Source organism: Sminthopsis crassicaudata, chromosome 4 (assembly GCF_048593235.1).
Source record: "Sminthopsis crassicaudata isolate SCR6 chromosome 4, ASM4859323v1, whole genome shotgun sequence".
In the NCBI taxonomy this organism is placed as follows: Eukaryota; Metazoa; Chordata; class Mammalia; order Dasyuromorphia; family Dasyuridae; genus Sminthopsis; species Sminthopsis crassicaudata.
In genome coordinates, this window is record NC_133620.1 from 368,664,471 (window position 1) to 368,682,641 (window position 18,171).

Genomic DNA, 18,171 nt, shown 5'->3' on the forward strand with positions numbered 1-18,171 from the left:
ATTTCTGTCCATCATTGATCAATTGGAACTGAATTAGATCTTCTCTTTGTTGAAGATTTCTACTTCCATCAGAATACATCCTCATACAATATAAATAGACTGCCAGGCCTCTTTCAAACTTTCTAAGTTGCAGAGCATTAGTCCATGGGCTTTCTGCATCGAAATACCAATGAAATCAAAGATTGAATTAACTAAATGAATAAATGAATATGCTTCCAGTTTATCTTCTAGTTTCATGGAAGAGATAGGATTTGACCTGAACTTTGTAAAATCCAAAATATCCAGAATAAAGAATTTTTTTTGTTCAAAACGTGTTTAAGGAATAGCTAAATTGTGCCAATTATACTTTTCTTAACTTTGTGGAGGTGAAATAATCTTGAATATTCTACCTAAATAGTTGGCCCTCTCCTTGATTGATATGAAACTATGATCTACTGTTCTACTTATAAGTAAGATAAGATGCCTTGCTTATACCATGGATTCAGTGGCACTGTAGACTAAATGAACAATCACTGATTGTGTGAAATTTTCTGGGCCAGAAATTTTGTTTTATTATGCTTTTTTATCTGTACAATGAAGGCAATGAACTTGCTTATTTCTTAAAGTTAGAACCAAATATAAATTCCTTTGATTTTGTAATACTCTGTGGCTAGGTGGCTCTAGATTTTGGGCCTGGGGTTAAGAAGTACAAAACCAGCTTCAAACTCTTAGTAGTCATTTGATTCAGATCAAATTACTTAACATCTGACTGAGGTTCATCAACTATAACATGGGGATCATAATAGCTCCAACCTCCTAAGGTTGCTGTGAGGATCAAATGAGACAATATTTGTAAAAGTGTTTAGCACAGTGCCCAGCATGCAGCAAATACTTAATAAATTGTTTTTTTTCCTTCATTCCTTCTGTCCATCATGTGTCCTTTTTATTATTTAAAAACCCCTATAATGTATATGTCACCCTTATCTTTATAACAGATAGTATCATGCTATGACTTCTTGTCCACTGCAATTCTTCAAAGTCACGTGTGCCAACACAACATGAGAAAAGATGTCCACAGCCCAGAATTATTTCCTCCCTATATCTATCTTATAGTCTGTTTTCTAATAAAGAATGCAGTTACTAAATTAATCTCTGGTAATATGTTCATTGTGTCACATCCAGGGAAGAAAGATTCAAATGAAAATATGGCAGACTTATCAAACTAATGAAAGATACAAAGTAGAGGAGGAACACATTTTTGGTATGACAGAAGTAGACTCTAAAGTAATCTTGGTAGATAAGGCCAATTCTAAAAATTAACTTTCAATAAGGAATACAGGTAAAAACTCACACTTACATAGTGATAGATTTTGGGATTTAAGTATAGAATGGGAGAGACATGGTAGGAAATCTTTTTTTATATAAAAGACCTAAGAGAGACTAAAAGTTCAGACTCAATAGTACGAAATGGGCAAAATTGGCAAAAGCTGGTCTAACTGTAGTCTGACATAATAGAATTACAGTGTTCATATTTTGGAAAATCTACTTTTCTCATGGCCAAACCATATTTGAGGTATTATGTTCAGAGTTAGGAGCAATATTTTATGAAAGGCATTGATAAACTGAGGGCAATGAAAAGACTCAAGACTTCGCTATATAAATCTCAATTAAAGGAGAACCCTAGCGATGGTTAACTTAGAGAGGAGAAAACACAAAGAGAACATAATCTTTGATTTTTCTTTTCTTCAAAGATCTGAAAGGTTGGAATGTACAAGAGAGATTAGACTTGAATACCTATTTCTGTATGACAGAGCTAGCATCAGATGATGAAAGCAGTAAGGAGATTGATTTAAAGTAAACATATTCTAACAATCAGAGCTGTCCAGTAATGGAATGGGCTACCTTTTCCATAGGTAAAATTATAATGAATTTTCAATTACTAGAAATCTTCAAGTTATGCAATTTCAATTTATGGGTAACAAAGGATTCCTACTTATAGGTAGAATATATTTCTTCTTTAGTTCCTTCTAAAACTAAATGCCAAGATTCCTTGAGTCTTAGTTGCCTCCCCTGTAAAAATGGATTAATTATGATTACAATACTTAACTCAGAAGACTAATGCAATTATCAAAAGAAATAATTACATCTCAAAATAACAAAAGCTGAGAATTGAGAAAGATCCTCTGGCCAGCTAGTCAAATCCATACCTGAAAGATCCTCTTTACTATGTAACAAACAAGTGTTTGTGTAACATTAGATTGAATGTCTATAAAGAAGATTAATCTCACTGTCTCTAAAAATGAACCACAGAATATATGGAAAAGGACAGAAAAGCATAAGTTCTATTAAGTTTACTGTTTGTAGGCTATATATATATATATTTAAAGTATTTGTTCTGGTAATGCAAAAGGCTGACTTTAAGGGTATCCTTCAAAAAGTGCTAAAATTGCTTGGAAAATAAAAAAGAGAAAATTTTATTCAAATTAGCTATTAAGCAATGAGGTGATTCAGGCCAATTCCAACAAATTTGTGATGGAGAGAGCCATCTGCATCCAGAAAGTTGTTGTTTGCTTGCCTTTTTTTCTTTCTCTTTTTGATCTGATTTTTCTTGTGCAGCATGATAAATGTGGAGATATGTTTAGAAGAGCTGCATATGTTTAACAAATATTAGATTAATTGCTTTCTAGTAGAGAGGGTAGGGAAAGGGAGGGAGAAAAACTTGGAATACAAGGTATTTGCAAAGGTGATTGTTGAAAACTATTCTTTGCATATATTTTGAAAATAAAAAGACTAAAAAAGAAAAGGAAAATTATTTTTAAAAATAGCATTAAGGTCTAACAAAAGTACTTCCCATTGCCATAGAGGATGATGATCCAAGGAAAAATCAAATAAATTTATCTCTATTAAAACAAAAATTTCCAGTATAAAATTTCTTTATATTTCATTACATTAAAGGAGTTGATCATGATAAAGGAATACAGAACATATTGTGACAGAGTTTAAAATATGGATAAAGGAGAGTTCTAATTCAAATATTTCTAATGCCTGAAGGATCCTCATGTTGCTATCCAAGGCAGTAGAAACCACTAAATTACTAAAAAAAAGTAAAAGGTGAGAAAGACTCAATAAGGTAACCAAAATCACACAAAAATACCTATGAAAGAGGAAGAAGAAAAAGATCAAGCATTCCAATTTCTTGTTGTAGAACTTTATCCACAGGATTCAAAATTTCCCCTAAAAAATTCACAATAGGATCTAATAAGCCAAAATTATTAAAATCTTCAGTAAAACTCAAATATACAAGATGAAGTTATTACTAGAGGTTAACACAAATCCAGATGTCAAAGCAATGTAGTACAATATTTGGCCAACAATGAACTCTAAATACTCTTCAAACAAATTCTACATGCCAAGTTTCTTCCACAAGAGATCCATATCTCCTTCCTCTCCACCCTACTTACTCCTGAACAAATATTTACTGGTGACAATGTAGGGAAATATTGATGAGTTCCTTTGTCATACTTGGTATATGTTATAATAGTGATGCAATTCAGGATGTTAGGTTAGATTGATTGTAGCACTGAAAGTAGCCATCTTCCTCCTAAATCCAGGAATGACTGAAAAATGTGGTTGGTTCCACAGTCTTTCTCAAAATGTAATTGCTTCTTCAGTACACTATCATTGACTTGGTAATGAAGATCAGATTTATCTTCTCTCCAAGAAGACATTATGCACTGGTCCTAACAGGAAGCCTAGCATACATAGCAAGATCTACAAATCCATATCTGTAACAGGAAAACCAATTGTCAAATAATCAATAATAACCATGCTGTGGCTGTTATGGGCAAAGAAGAAGATGCAAATCACTTTCCTTCTCTGATAAACATTATTCCCAGGTATATTCAGGAACAATCCTAGCTAGTATCCAGAGCTGGAGGTCAGAACTCATAGGTTATCATTCTAGTTCTTCTAGTGACGTGTAAGACTCAACCAGCTATTTCTCCTCTAGAATTCCATCACTCTATTTACTAACTATGTAGTAAAGGAATTCTAAACTCTGAAATGAATGTGTTCTTGAAATCCAAAGTATTATTATTATTAGTTTTACAATTTGAATGAATTTTTTATGGATCTGTTCTAGTTTCACAGAGCCAATTAAGCAATTGAAATTTTATCAAAAAAAAAAAAGTAAATGTGATTAAAATTATAAAGATCAAGTAGACTCAAATGAAGAGATGCCTCTATCCTACCCTTTCATGGAAGTGAGAGATTCACAGGTACTACCCTTGCATATGTTTTTGGATTTCATTAATGTACTCATCAGTTGTGCTGACTTTTTTCCTTTCCCCCAAGACTAAAAACAAAAATACTTTAACATATGGAAGAGCTCTTAAGGTGTAAGAGGGGAGGGGAAGGATACAAGTGATACTAAGGTAGCATAAATAGAAAACATCAATTTTTTTTTTCAAAATTAACTGCAACAGAGATAGAATCTGTTGACCTGACCATTGGTCTGCACCCTATATCCACAATCACGTAATTGAAGTAAAGCAGTTAAATTTCCGTCCCTCAGTTTTCTCATTTAAAAAATGGGGGAAAAATTTTACGAAAAAACCTGTTCTACATTTCTTACAATACTTGTGTGAGGATAAAGTGAAAGTATTTTTAAAAGGTATGTGTTCTATAAAATCTAGCTAAAGAAACTGGAAGATGAATGGATGTCCATCAGTTGGAGAATGGTTGGGTAAATTGTGGTATATGAAGGTTATGGAATATTATTGCTCTGTAAGAAATGACCAGCAGGAGGAATACAGAGAGGCCTGGAGAGACTTAAACCAACTGATGCTGAGTGAAATGAGCAGAACCAGAAGATCACTGTACACTTCAACAACAATACTGTATGAGGATGTATTCTGATGGAAGTGGAAATCTTCAACATAAAGAAGATCCAACTCACTTCCAGTTGATCAATGATGGACAGAGAAGAAACACTGGGAAGTGAATGTAAATTGTTAGCACTAATATTTGTCTGCCCAGGTTGCATGTACCTTCGGATTCTAATGTTTATTGTGCAACAAGAAAATGATATTTGCACACATGTATTGTACCTAGTCTATATTGTAACACATGTAAAATGTATGGGATTGCCTGTCATCGGGGGGAGGGAATAGAGGGAGGGGGGGATAATTTGGAAAAATGAATACAAGGGATAATATTATAAAATATATATATATAATAAAAAATTAAAAAAAAGATTAAAAAAAATAAAATAAAATCTAGCTAAAAATTGATATATTTTTATTATTAAAATCCAATTGATGCTCAGTTCTAACTATATTTTAAAACAGTTCAGTCACCAAAATTTTCTTAGGTCTCCACGGTAACATTTGCATGATTATCCACAGCCTTCTTTGCAGATTAGCAAGAAGTAAATGCTAGAGAATATCTTGGAGCAAATCACTGAAACATGTATCACATAATCAGCATTAAAAATGCTAGTTCATTCTTTTCATCAAAAACACCTGAAGCTGGTACTGATACCTAAACCAGGTAGATCGAAAACTGAGAAAGAAAATTATAGACCAATCTCCTTAATGAATATTGATGCTAAAATCTTAAATAAGATATTAGCAAAAAGACTTCAGAAAATCATCTCCAGGATAATACACTATGATCAAGTAGGATTTATTCCAGGAATGCAGGGCTGGTTTAATATTAGGAAAACTATTAATATAATTGACCATATTAATAATCAAATTAATAAGAACCATATGATCATCTCAATAGATGCAGAAAAAGCATTTGACAAAATCCAACATCCATTCCTACTAAAAACTCTTGAGAGTACAGGAATAAATGGACTATTCCTTAGAATAATCAGGAGCATATATTTAAGACCTTCAGTAAGCATAATATGCAATAGAAATAAACTGCAACCTTTCCCAGTAAGATCAGGAGTGAAACAAGGTTGCCCACTATCACCATTACCATTCAATATAGTACTAGAAACGCTAGCCTCGGCAATAAGAGCCGAGAAAGAGATTCAAGGAATTAGAGTAGGAAATGAGGAAATTAAACTATCACTTTTTGCAGATGACATGATGGTATACTTAGAGAACCCCAAAGACTCTGCTAAAAAGCTACTAGAAATAATTCAAAATTTCAGCAAAGTGGCAGGATACAAAATAAATCCACATAAATCCTTGGCATTTTTATATATCACTAACAAAATGCAACAGCAAGAGATACAAAGAGAAATTCCAAACAAATGTTGAGAGTATAAAGTATTTGGGAATCCATCTACCAAAGAAAAGTCAGGAATTATATGAGAAAAATTACAAAACACTTGCCACAAAAATAAAATCAGATTTAAATAATTGGAAAGACATTCAGTGCTCTTGGATAGGCCGAGCGAATATAATAAAGATGACAATACTCCCCAAACTAATCTATTTATTTAGTGCTATACCAATCAGACTCCCAAGAAACTATTTCAATGACCTAGAAAAAATAACAACAAAATTCATATGGAAGAATAAAAGGTCGAGAATTGCAAGGGAACTAATGAAAAAAAACTCAGAGGAAGGTGGTCTAAGTGTACCTGATCTAAAGCTATATTATATAGCAGCAGTCACCAAAACCATTTGGTACTGGCTAAGAAATAGACCGGTAGATCAGTGGAACAGATTAGATACAAAGGACAAAAAAGGGTACATATATAGCAACCTAATCTTTGACAAACCCAAAGATACCAACATTAGGGACAAAAATTCATTATTCGGAAAAAACTGTTGGGAAAACTGGAAATTAGTATGGCAGAAATTAGATATGGACCCACACTTAACACCATATACCAAAATAAGATCAAAATGGGTCCATGATTTAGGCATAAAGAGGGAGATAATAAATAGATTAGAGAAACAGAGGATAATCTACCTCTCAGACTTGTGGAGGAGGAAGGAATTTATGACCAGAGGAGAGAACTAGAGATCATTATTTTATTATGGAGATTATATTATAGAGATCATTATTATTATATATTAAGCTATAATGAGGCAGCAATGAGACAGTAGATAAAGAACTAATCTTGAAGGTAGAAGACACAGTTTCAAGATCTACCTCTAATACACAATGGGTTATGATCATGGGAAAGTCACCTAGTAAGCACCAACCTGCATTTCCTCATTATAAGTTCTCATGACCAATTAAATTATGGGTCTACATACTCAACCCAAAAAGTAAATATTATTATTAAAGCTATTTTAGAAGCTAAAAGAGAATTAGAGATGTATATATGGATCATAAAATAACAACTCAAAGATACTTGCAATTAAAAATATAATAAAAGGTCGATATAAGCAGTTTACATACAAAAAAGAAAACTAAAATGACAGAATTATAAAATGCTAGAGGTGGAAGAAAATCAATTAAAAATCATTTAAATATCTACTATGTTTCAGATATTTTGGGAAATGTTGGAGATACAATGAAACAAATGAAAAAGGGAGCTTAAATATCACTTGTCTAGTCTGAGTATTGAGGCACAGAGATATGAAGTAATTTGCCCAAGATCACACATGTTTAGTAGAAGTAGAAAAAAAATCATAATTTACATGTTCAAGGTGCTTTCAGATTTACAAAGAATCTTTCTGACATTCACCCTTTGAAGTAGGGTGTTGGCATTCTTATCCCCAATTTACAAGATGGGTTCAAAGAGGGTTATAATGTCACATACCTTGTAAGGGTCAGAAACAATACTGAAACCCTGATTTCTTCTAATTTCAGCTTTGGGTTTTTTTTTTTTCTTCCCATGCACTATCTGTAGCTGAGGGAAGGTTTCAGGGAGAAGTTGGTATTGAAACTGGATAGAAATGAATAAGCATTAAATAGGAGGAATAGGGAAGATGGTAATTCAAGATGAGGGAATAAAAAACTGGTACAGAGGCTGGAATTTGGGAAACACATTCAAAGAAAAGTAAAGTAGATATTTTGCCCACAACATAGACCTTTTGCAAATCCTTTTTTTCCTTTCTAAGGTAGAGTCATAAATTAAGAGAATGCTATGAATATCATATGTTTAGATTGTGACAAAGCTTCTAAGAAAATCTCTCATGGAATTGTTTGAAAGACCAGTCATAAATATTAATATTAACTGTAATATTAACTTAGAAATAGGCATCTAGTGGAGTACCCCAAGGATCTCTCTTTAACCTTGAATTGGTCAACAATTTTATTAATAACTTGGATGAAGACATATGAAGCATTTTTTTTCCCATTGAGGGGGTTAAGTGACTTGCCCAGGATCACACAGCTAGGAAGTGTGAAGTATCTGAGGTCAAATTTGAACTGAGATCCTCTTGACTCTAGGTTGTGTGCTCTATCCACTGCACCACTTAGTTGCCCCTTATAGGAAGCAATCTTAACAACTTTGCAGATGACACAAAAATAGTTAACTGATTGTATAATGGTGTCAGATCCAAAAGTATTTTGATAGGGTGCAATATTGGATACAAAATGAATATGAGGAAACTTTAATGGAATAAATGAAAAGTTCTATACTTGGATTAAAAAAAAAAACCAAAAAACTTTAACAGTATAGTGGTGAGGAGTAGGGAAGACATGCAGGGAAACAGGAGGCATGTATCTGACCAGACAGATTCATTCGATACTATGTGAATGAATGAATGTGTGAATAATCAGTATCAGTGGTAGGCAACTATGTTCTTCTAAGTTGAGATGATTATCTAGATAAAGGGAATCCTATTGTTTTCTCAAATTATATCACGTCTGGAATATATCAAGGAGAGGATGATAAAGATGGTAAAAGGAATGTAGAACTTGATGTACTAAAAATCAGCTGATCTATTAAGGAAATTTAGCTCAGAAAAATGAAAGCTTGGGGTACAGGTAGGGAGAGGAAAATGGCATTAGAGCTATTTTAAAGTAGCTTAAAAGCAATCAAATAGAGATTTGTCTTGTTTTTCCCTACTTGACTCCAGTCAGCTGAAGTAGAAGCAACCAGTAAGAGTAGAAGACAAGAAGATTTAGACTTGGCATAAGGAAAAACTTGCAAGAATTAAATGATAGTAGAATGCACTACTTTCAAGTACCTATTAATTTGCTCTTTCTGAAAATCTTCAAGTAAAGGCTATATAACTACTTTTTGGAGACACTGTAGAAAAAAATACCTCATCATAATGCATACTTGTATGACACGGTTTTGGAAGTCCCTGACATCTCTTAGATTTTGTAATTCTATGAGCTGGGAATTTCTTCAATAAGCTCTTAGGAGTTTGCAAAGGAATGGAGTGATGTGATTACATTTATGCCTTAGAAAGAAAAAAACTGGTAACATTGTAAAGAATGGATTGGAGGAAAGAGTGAAAGGAGACAAAAAGATCATAAGGGAACAGTTGCGTCAGCTCAGTGAAGAAGCAACAAAGTTTTGGAGTAGGGGATGACAGTACAGCAATAAGTAAATTGTCAATATATACTGAATCCACTAAACACAGAACTTTAAATCTCATTTTTAAAAAACTACCTAAAAAACAAGACACATTTCCTTCTTTATAAGCTGAAGTCATCTATTCATAATAAGAAGCTGAATGATCACTGAAATCTGGCTTATTGTTTTCTTCAAAAGGAAAGGAAATGAATTTACGGAAAGACCAGTGCCTTACCTTCCTCATTTTGCCCTCTAACTACTCTTTCACTGTCTTAAATGTCTCCTACAGGCATCAGGTTATCTGGTTAATATATGAACATTTGTCTGTTCTTCCTTCCATTTGTGATAGAAAGGACTTGGACATCATTCGTAATGGATTTAAATACACTGAAAAAAATTTCCTGGCAATTTTTTGCCCTGGAAACAAGAAGTAGATAACCTGCTTGTAAACTCCCTAGTGACTCAAGATAACATTTACACCAAGAATTCTGGTCTTTTACAATGGAAAAAAATTTTTTTCTTTAATGATCTACAGTCATTTCTATAATGACAGTCATTTTTAAAAAACTAATAATTTGGGTAACAAGTTTTGAACAATAATGCTGATTCCTCTAGTAATAAGGAGATTTAACTGAGAATTTACTTTTAAATGACATTTTTGTTTATTCATCCTTCTATCTGTGAAAATTCAGGGGGGAAAAACTCTTCAAATTTAAGGAGATAGCTTTATCTGTTTAGTCAGTAAACAGGAAAAATGAAGGGGAAGCATACCCTCAGGAGAAAGGGTAAGGCCTTCAAAAGAAGCTTCAGATTCTGGGCACAGACTTCATCAGGGGCTGATTCTTCCAATGACATTTCTCAGTAAATCCCAGAAACAGTGGATTCCCTGACCCTACCTAGAAAGTAAAGTTATGCAATGCTTCTAAAACCATGCCAAGGTCATAGGCATGAAGGACACCCCTATGAGTCCATAGATCATACAAAGATCAGCAACCTAGAGTTCTGCTGTAAATACCCTTTGTCACAGTTTTATATTGTAGAAACTTGTAAGATATGTAAATTTTGCTTTGGTACATATGTATATGTATATATATATATATACATATATATATATGTATATATATATATATGTACATATGTATATATATATACATATATATATATATGTATATATATATATATATATATGTTCATATATATGTTCATATATATGCACACAGGATTATAAGCTGAAGACATTCATAACAAGAAGCTGAATGATCACTGAAATCTGGACTATTGTTTTTTCCAAAAGAAAAGGAGATGAATTTATGGAAAGATCAGTGCCTAAGATGGGGCTCAAAGTCTCAACTTTATAAGATAGTTAGAATATTCTTGAAACACTCTACACTGCTATGGCAATCTTAGTGCAAATGATATTCTTAATGGAAATCTTAAGTGTAGGTCATTTAATTAGATTATAATTTATAAGAAAAGGCAATGGTTAAAAATAGGTGGAACTCAGGACAAAATAGTCAATGACTATAGCAATCTAATGTTTTACAAACCCAAACACCCCAGTTTTTGGGATAAGAACTATTTCACAAAAACTGCTGGGAAAACTGGAAATTATTAATGGCAGAAACTAGGCATTGACACATACTTAACACTGTATATCAAGATAAGGTTGAAATGGGTTCATGATTTAGACATAAAGAGTGATATTATAAACAAATTAGCAGAACAAAAGATAGTTTACCTCTCAGATCTGTGGAGAATAGGAATTTGTGGCCAAAGAAAAACTGGAGTACATTATTGAACACAAAATGGATAATTTTGATTATATTAAGTTAAAAAAATATGTATAAACAAAACCAATGCAGACAAAATTAAAAGGGAAGCAATAAACTGGGGGGAAATTTTTTTTTTTTACATTCAAGAGTTCTGATAAAGACCTAATTTCTAAAATATATAGAGAATTGACTCAAATTTATAAGAATTCAAGCCATTCTCCAATTGATAAATGGTCAAAGAATATGAACAGACAATTTTTGGATAAAGAAATTGAAACCATTTCTATTCATATGGAAAAAGTGCTCTAAATCACTATTGATCAGGGAAATGCAAATTAAGACAATTTTGAGGTACCACTACACATTTCTCAGATTGGCTAAGATGACAGGAAAAGATAATGAGGAATGTTGGAGGGGATGTGGGAAAACTGGGACATTAATACATTGTTGGTGGAGTTGTGAACTGATCCAACCATTCTGGACAGCAATTTGGAACTATGCCCAAATGTGCATACCCTTTGATCCAACAGTGTTCCTATTATAGGGCTTATATCACAATGAGATCTTAAAGGAGGGAAAGGGACCTGTATGTGCAAAAATGTTTGTGGCAGCCCTCTTTGTAGTGGCACGAAACTGGAAACTGAATGGATGCCCATCTGTTGGAGAATGGCTAAATAAGTTTATGACATATGAATGTTATGGAATATTATTGTTCTATACGAAATGATCAGGAGGATGATTTTAGAAAGGCTTGGAAAGACTTACATGAACTGATGCTGAGTGAAATGAACAGAATCAGGAGTTCATTGTATACAGCAACAACAAGATAATACGAAGATCAATTCTGATGGACTTGGCTCTTTTCAACAATAAGATGATTGAGTCCCAATGATCTTGAAATAAAGAGAGCCATCTACACACAGAGAGAGAACTGTGGGAACTGAATATGGATCACAACATAGCATTTTCACTCTTTTTGTTGTGGTTTGCTTATATTTTGTTTTCTTTCTCATTTTTTTCCTTTTTTCTGCTTTTTCTTGTATAGCATGATAATTGTATAAATATGTATACATACGTTCGATTTAACATTTTTAATATGTTATAAACATATATGTTTAACATATGTTGGATTACATGCCATCTAAAGGAGGGGATGGAGGAAGGAGGAGGAATTTGGAACACAAGACTTTGCATAGGTCAATGTTGAAAAATTATCCATGTATATGTTCTGAAAATAAAAAGCTTTAATAAATAAAAAATAGGTGAAACTTGGGACTCCAATTATTGGTAATTTTATAGTTATAGGATGCAGTGTGGGGTAACAGATAGAGAAATTTGGGGTCAAGTATTAAGTTTTTTTTTTTTAATTTGGGGCTGATTTGGTTTTTTTAGCCACATATCTCAAATTCTATCAGTCAAAATAATATTATGACTGCTAGATCATGGCATACCTTAATGTAAGTCCTATTCTCTTATTATAACCTTAATAGAAAAAAGTATCTTCCCTCTATTTACTTTTCCACTTCCTTTTATTTTATTTTCTTGCCATAATTACCACCTCTGAAATCTGTATACTATCTACTCCATCTGACTCACAGATCTACGGAAAACCAAAGGAAGTATCTAAACAACACTTGCATAGACTGAATTAATGGGAGACAGAGGGGGATCATTCTTAAATGATCCTTAAATATCTGAAATTGAGAATATTTGCATTAACTGTCTTTGGAATTACTAGGAAAAAAATAACAATGGAAAAAACTCAAGAGGGAAAAAAAGCTGTGGTTAAGCATGAATGAAAAGTTTCAGGCACCAGAAACAAGAGGACACTTGTGTGTTTTAATAAAACCTCAACATAGCCTTTGCAAGGGAATTTGATAATAAAAGATGCAGACCCATGAGCTCTTATAAAATAAGTTTCTGAGAGGATGTACCTGATGGACAGGTAAAGGCCCTTTCCCTGGTGCCTAGGCTCCTTTAAGGAATTATATGTCAGGTTTTTATTGCTCTGACACAGATGACCATATTTTGCAATTTATTTGCTTCAGTCATATAATAAATTTATTTTTAATGATGTCAAACAGACAGCTTTTCCTAAGTTCTATCTTTTCATATGTAAATGAGTTTTTAAACATTGAAAGTAATTATGCTTTTACAACCTGGGGTTTTCATACAAGTGCCATTCATGATTCTTACAACATTTAAATTACAGTTTTACCATGAATTATTAAGATAATTTTGTAGGAGAATTTTTTTCCTTCACCTTAGTTATTTTACTTGTAAATTAGTAATACTAAGTAGCATAAACTTCAAAGGAATCAGGGGAGGCTTATTAAACTCCAGTTTGTCCCTTCAAAATTCCAGATATAATTCTTGAATAAATTGAGCATAGGTACCCCAGTATATTTAGTGTTTACCTATCCTAACAAATTAAGTTTAATTAAAGATGCTTAATAAATTCTGAATGAATGGTACAACAAGAATGCTGAGGAAAAGACAAGATAATGATTTTATAATTTTTTGAGATTTTCTTATTTTATGAATCAATATTTCTGAGCCAAGAAACACAGAACAAACAAAACAGATTCTGATGACCATATAATTGAAAAAAAAAATTATCCTGTATCCCATTTTCCAAAAGGCAGCATTTCAATAAAATAAGAAAAAACTTAAAATATTCATGGGCCTAGTCAAGAAACAGCCAAGAAAATCAGGGAAACTTTGTATCAGGTTCAGCAAAAGGACTTTAGTCTGATATAGTAGGCTCTTATAACTGAATGTTAGGTGAATATGAATGGAGAACTTGATTGGACCAAATCAAAATAGTCAACCATGAATGAGCTACAATCTGCATCTCTGGAGAGAACAACTACTCTGACTATCACAAATCTGTATGAGCATCTGTGTACTTGATGTTCTGTTGGATTTTGTAGCAGACTTGTTAGGCTACTGGTTGATCAATACATTGTGAAATTTCTTGACATGGCTTTGAAAACTGCAAATTATTTGTAGTTTCCAATGTGCTATTTAACACACACCACATTTTAACCCTAAAATAGATTAGTTATAGAAACATTTTAAATCATGGTTTACATTATAGGCAGACCAAGTACAATAAAACCTCATCAAAATAAAAATGTTAATTTCGAGATATTTCCTAAAAAGATGTAGTGTGCCAAGTGCAAGTGAAATTAGAGGCCTAGTGCTTTACATAAAATTGAATTATAATTATAAGATTTTAAAAATTCTATGACCACTAAAAACTATATTTAAAAAAACCTAAATTATTTCCTCATGCCACCTGTGAAAAATGACTACATAACTGTCTCAATGTAAATTTCTACCTTTTCATTTTTTAAACCATGGTTCAGTTTGTTATAAAGTTTAGCACCCCAATATCTATTTTGGCTAAAATGTGTAATAGAAGGTTTCTTTCACAGTTTTCAATACATTAGTAAAAATCTATTGCAGCATCTATCAAAAAAATAAAAAGCTTTCAGAATCAACAGATATGGCATTTATACATGGATTAAGCCACTAACTTTTGATAAACGCTATCCTTCTTTATTCTTTAAGCTCTATGAATTAATACTGGGAGGAAAACATGCATCAAAATTCTCCAAAGGTGCCAAGGCTGAGAATTTTTTTCCAACCATAAAATAGCATTTAATTAAACCCCACAATATATTTCCCAACTTCACTGTGCACATCCTATCAGCAAGATAACGGTATTGCCTCTGTCTGAAAAAAGTGCATTGGATCGCAGTTTCTATTTTTATAGAATATCTTGCTTGCAAATGGCCTCAGCTCCTCCGGGTTCCGGGCCTGCAGAATGCTAACGGACATGTCTTCTTTAAAAAGCCAGCATTCTAACATCTGATCTGAAAACAATAAAGAGAATGCAAACCACTCAAGCTACTTACAGCCGGCGAGCAGGAACTGAGAGTGCTGCACAGCATCTGCAGCCAGGAGTAGAGGGTGGTTGGCGTTAAAAGGCGGCTGCAGCTCATTCCACTGAGGAGTTCTGGGGGAATAATATGAGAATATTAATCTTTGAGCTTAATAAGGGTAATGTAAATCACTGCTGTTGCCACTGAGTACAATAGCTGGTAGAAGTTCACCAAAGGTTTAGAATCAAAACATGGAATTTCTTCAATGTGGTGAAACTCATAGACCTGGTTCTAAAAAAGAGCAGAAAGGAGATGTGTACACACACACACACACACACACACACACACACACACACACACACACACTCAAACGCACATACTCACATTCACTCTGGATCAAGCCAACATCAGCTGAATGTTAGAAGAACCTACAAGAAGAGGACCATGGGATTCACAGAATAGGAGGCAGCCATTCCAAAAAAATGTCTGATTTCATTCTAATCCAGTAGAGAGTTGGAATTTGTTCTTGAGTATGTGGGGATATTCATACAGGAGTATGTTTTCTGTATGAGGAGACTTCTTTTAAAACTTTTAACACCCTAGTTGGTAACTTGCTGGGAATTCTTTACATTTAAAAAGAAAATAATTTCAATGAAAAATCAAAACAATGGTTAAGTTTGTGACTTGTTTCTTAATCTAATTAACGTCTGCACCTCCAAAATGATGCAATCATTTTGGGGATGGTGGAATAATTTTAATTAGAATTGATCACTCCTAAAGAGCTTGATAAATTCAGTATTGATCAGTCCAATTCAGAAATGAGTAGCAGTAAAGAATGTCTGAGCCTACCAAGATCAATAGAATATATATATTTTTTAATGTCAAAAGCTTCGGCATAGTTTTCATACCCAATTTTGTTTTTTTTTTCCTCCATGCAAATTCTCTGTTTCTCTACAACAAAACTCAACTCTGAGCTATTTTTTCCTTACAGGAAGCTATCCTGATCCCAATTGGGATACATTCTAGAGTGGGACACTGATTCTTTACCAAGTAGGACTAAACTGGCAAAGACTGTTCCTAATTTACATTCTTTGGGAATCCCTTTAAAGGACTTCTTTCAGTCCTCTTCCATTGGTTTGCAGTTCACTTAAAGGCTGGCGTTGTGCCACTTTGTACTTTCAGTGAGCATAAGCTGAAAAAAAGGGCAGCAATAAGCTTTTACATGTGGAGGGGAACAAAATGGAGAAAGGCAGGAGGTACTACCTCACTAGAGTCCAGCTCGCCCGGGGAGATGTCACCATTTCCAGGGGAGTGTCATCACTGATCTTGGGGGCAGTGCTGAGTGGCCGAGGTTCCATCACATGCTCCACCAGAGTCCCATAACAGCTGATGATATACAAGGACTCAACCACAAACTGTTTGGACTGATCTATTTAGAGAAAGAAGTATTCAGAGAAAGAAGTTAGGGACAAAAACAAAAAAGGCACAGAACAAATCCATTATACCAAGGTAAATGACAATAATTTCCTTAAGTGTCCTAGATATTCAGAATGTTCCAGAGGGTACTCCAAGTCATCTCTGAATAGTCAAGTCAACCTTACTAAAACCCAGCTACAAGCCCATTTATTTCCAAGAAATATATAATAGACTCAAATTCTGCTACAAAAAAGAATGCGCAGTTCCTCAGATTTTGTTGTGCTAAGCTTCTTTCTGATCACATTATATCAGGAAGTATTAAACATGATGAATCAGAACTGGGGTAAATGAAGTTTTCATGGAACAAAATTTTCATCACAGAATTTGTACTTTCCTATACCTAGCCAATGAATATTCTTCATCCCCACACAAAAAATTTTAAATCCTTAGAAATGAAAAAACTACACATCACCTCCTGCTAATCCCTCAAACTTCACTACACTTAATGGCCTCCTTTGCCCCCATCTTAAAAGTAGGTCAGCCAAACTCAGAGAAATCAACAGCTAAATATGTTGCTAAACAATTGGCTTTCAGGTGAGTACATATGTCCTCACTACCACAACAGGTTCAGTCTTGCATCTCAGGTTTTATAGTAAACCAAGCAACAAATATAAAATCTCCTATGAATGCTGGGCAGGTCACTCTATCACTAAACCAGATGAATCAATTACAGTGCCAATTTGGAGAAAATAGCTGATAACTAGTCAGTAGAATATAATGGAGAGGCAAGTTAAAAGGCCAATTAGAACAGCAGGTAGAAACAGTGAAAAATGAGCTTCATAGAATGTTTTAATTTGTAACAAAAGATCCCTCAGATAGCATCACTGAAGCTATGGAGGTAACAAAAAATTAAAGATGGGATAAGGAAATGGAAGACTTGCCAACTTGACTGTATTCTCTTCCATTTGTGTGGGGAACCTGCTGTGCCCAAGATCATGTTTCCCAGGAATAGGTAATTGAACAGAGATAACAAAGCAAAGAGTAGAGGTCTGTTGGCCAATTTTAAGCTTAGGAGGAGTAAAAAGACATGGCAAGCATAAATCTGATCAAAGAGATGTTTCAAAACCAACCTGTTTGTGGCCTACTTTAGTAATGACAAAACAAAGACAAAAGGGAAGAAAAAGAATATAGAACAAATTGTATTTACAAGTAAAACTTTTTTTACTTTGAAGATATAGTAAGGAAACTGAATGAATTAAATTGAACAAGAACTTATGAAGTACATGCTCTATGGAAGGTAAAGATAAAAAGTAAAAAAAAAAAAAAAAAAAAAAAAAAAAAGCCCGGCCTTCAGTCTAATGGAGAGAATATGACCTGCACAAAAATAAGCAAGAAATGAGTTTCAAAATAACTATACCAAAAAATATGGCCAAATAAATTATTCTGATAATCTGGCATTGGTAGGCTGAGAAACCACAGGTATTGATCTCACCTTATCCCATTTCCCACCAACAGATTCCTTTCCTGCTCTCTTTCTCAAAATTAAAAAAAAAAAATCTTTCAGAAGACTTTACAATCCCCTCAAGCTATTGTCCTTTATTTCTCATTGCTTTCTAAGCCAAATTCCAAGAATAAAGCTATACCCATCATATCTGCATTCTTTCCTCTT

The 18,171-nt window shown here is 33.5% G+C and overlaps 1 protein-coding gene across 16 annotated transcripts in view; it reads right to left on the reverse strand.

Annotated features, from left to right (window-relative positions):
* BCAS3 (BCAS3 microtubule associated cell migration factor) overlaps positions 1-18,171 on the reverse strand; it is a 784,754-nt gene that overhangs the window by 377,986 nt on the left and 388,597 nt on the right. For all 16 annotated transcript variants that reach the window (XM_074262034.1, XM_074262038.1, XM_074262041.1 and 13 more), the window contains 2 exons: positions 16,350-16,515; positions 15,120-15,220 (listed from right to left, as the gene is read on the reverse strand). In XM_074262034.1, coding sequence (XP_074118135.1) covers positions 15,120-15,220; positions 16,350-16,515 — 267 coding nt within the window. The remainder of the gene's footprint in view (positions 1-15,119; positions 15,221-16,349; positions 16,516-18,171) is intronic.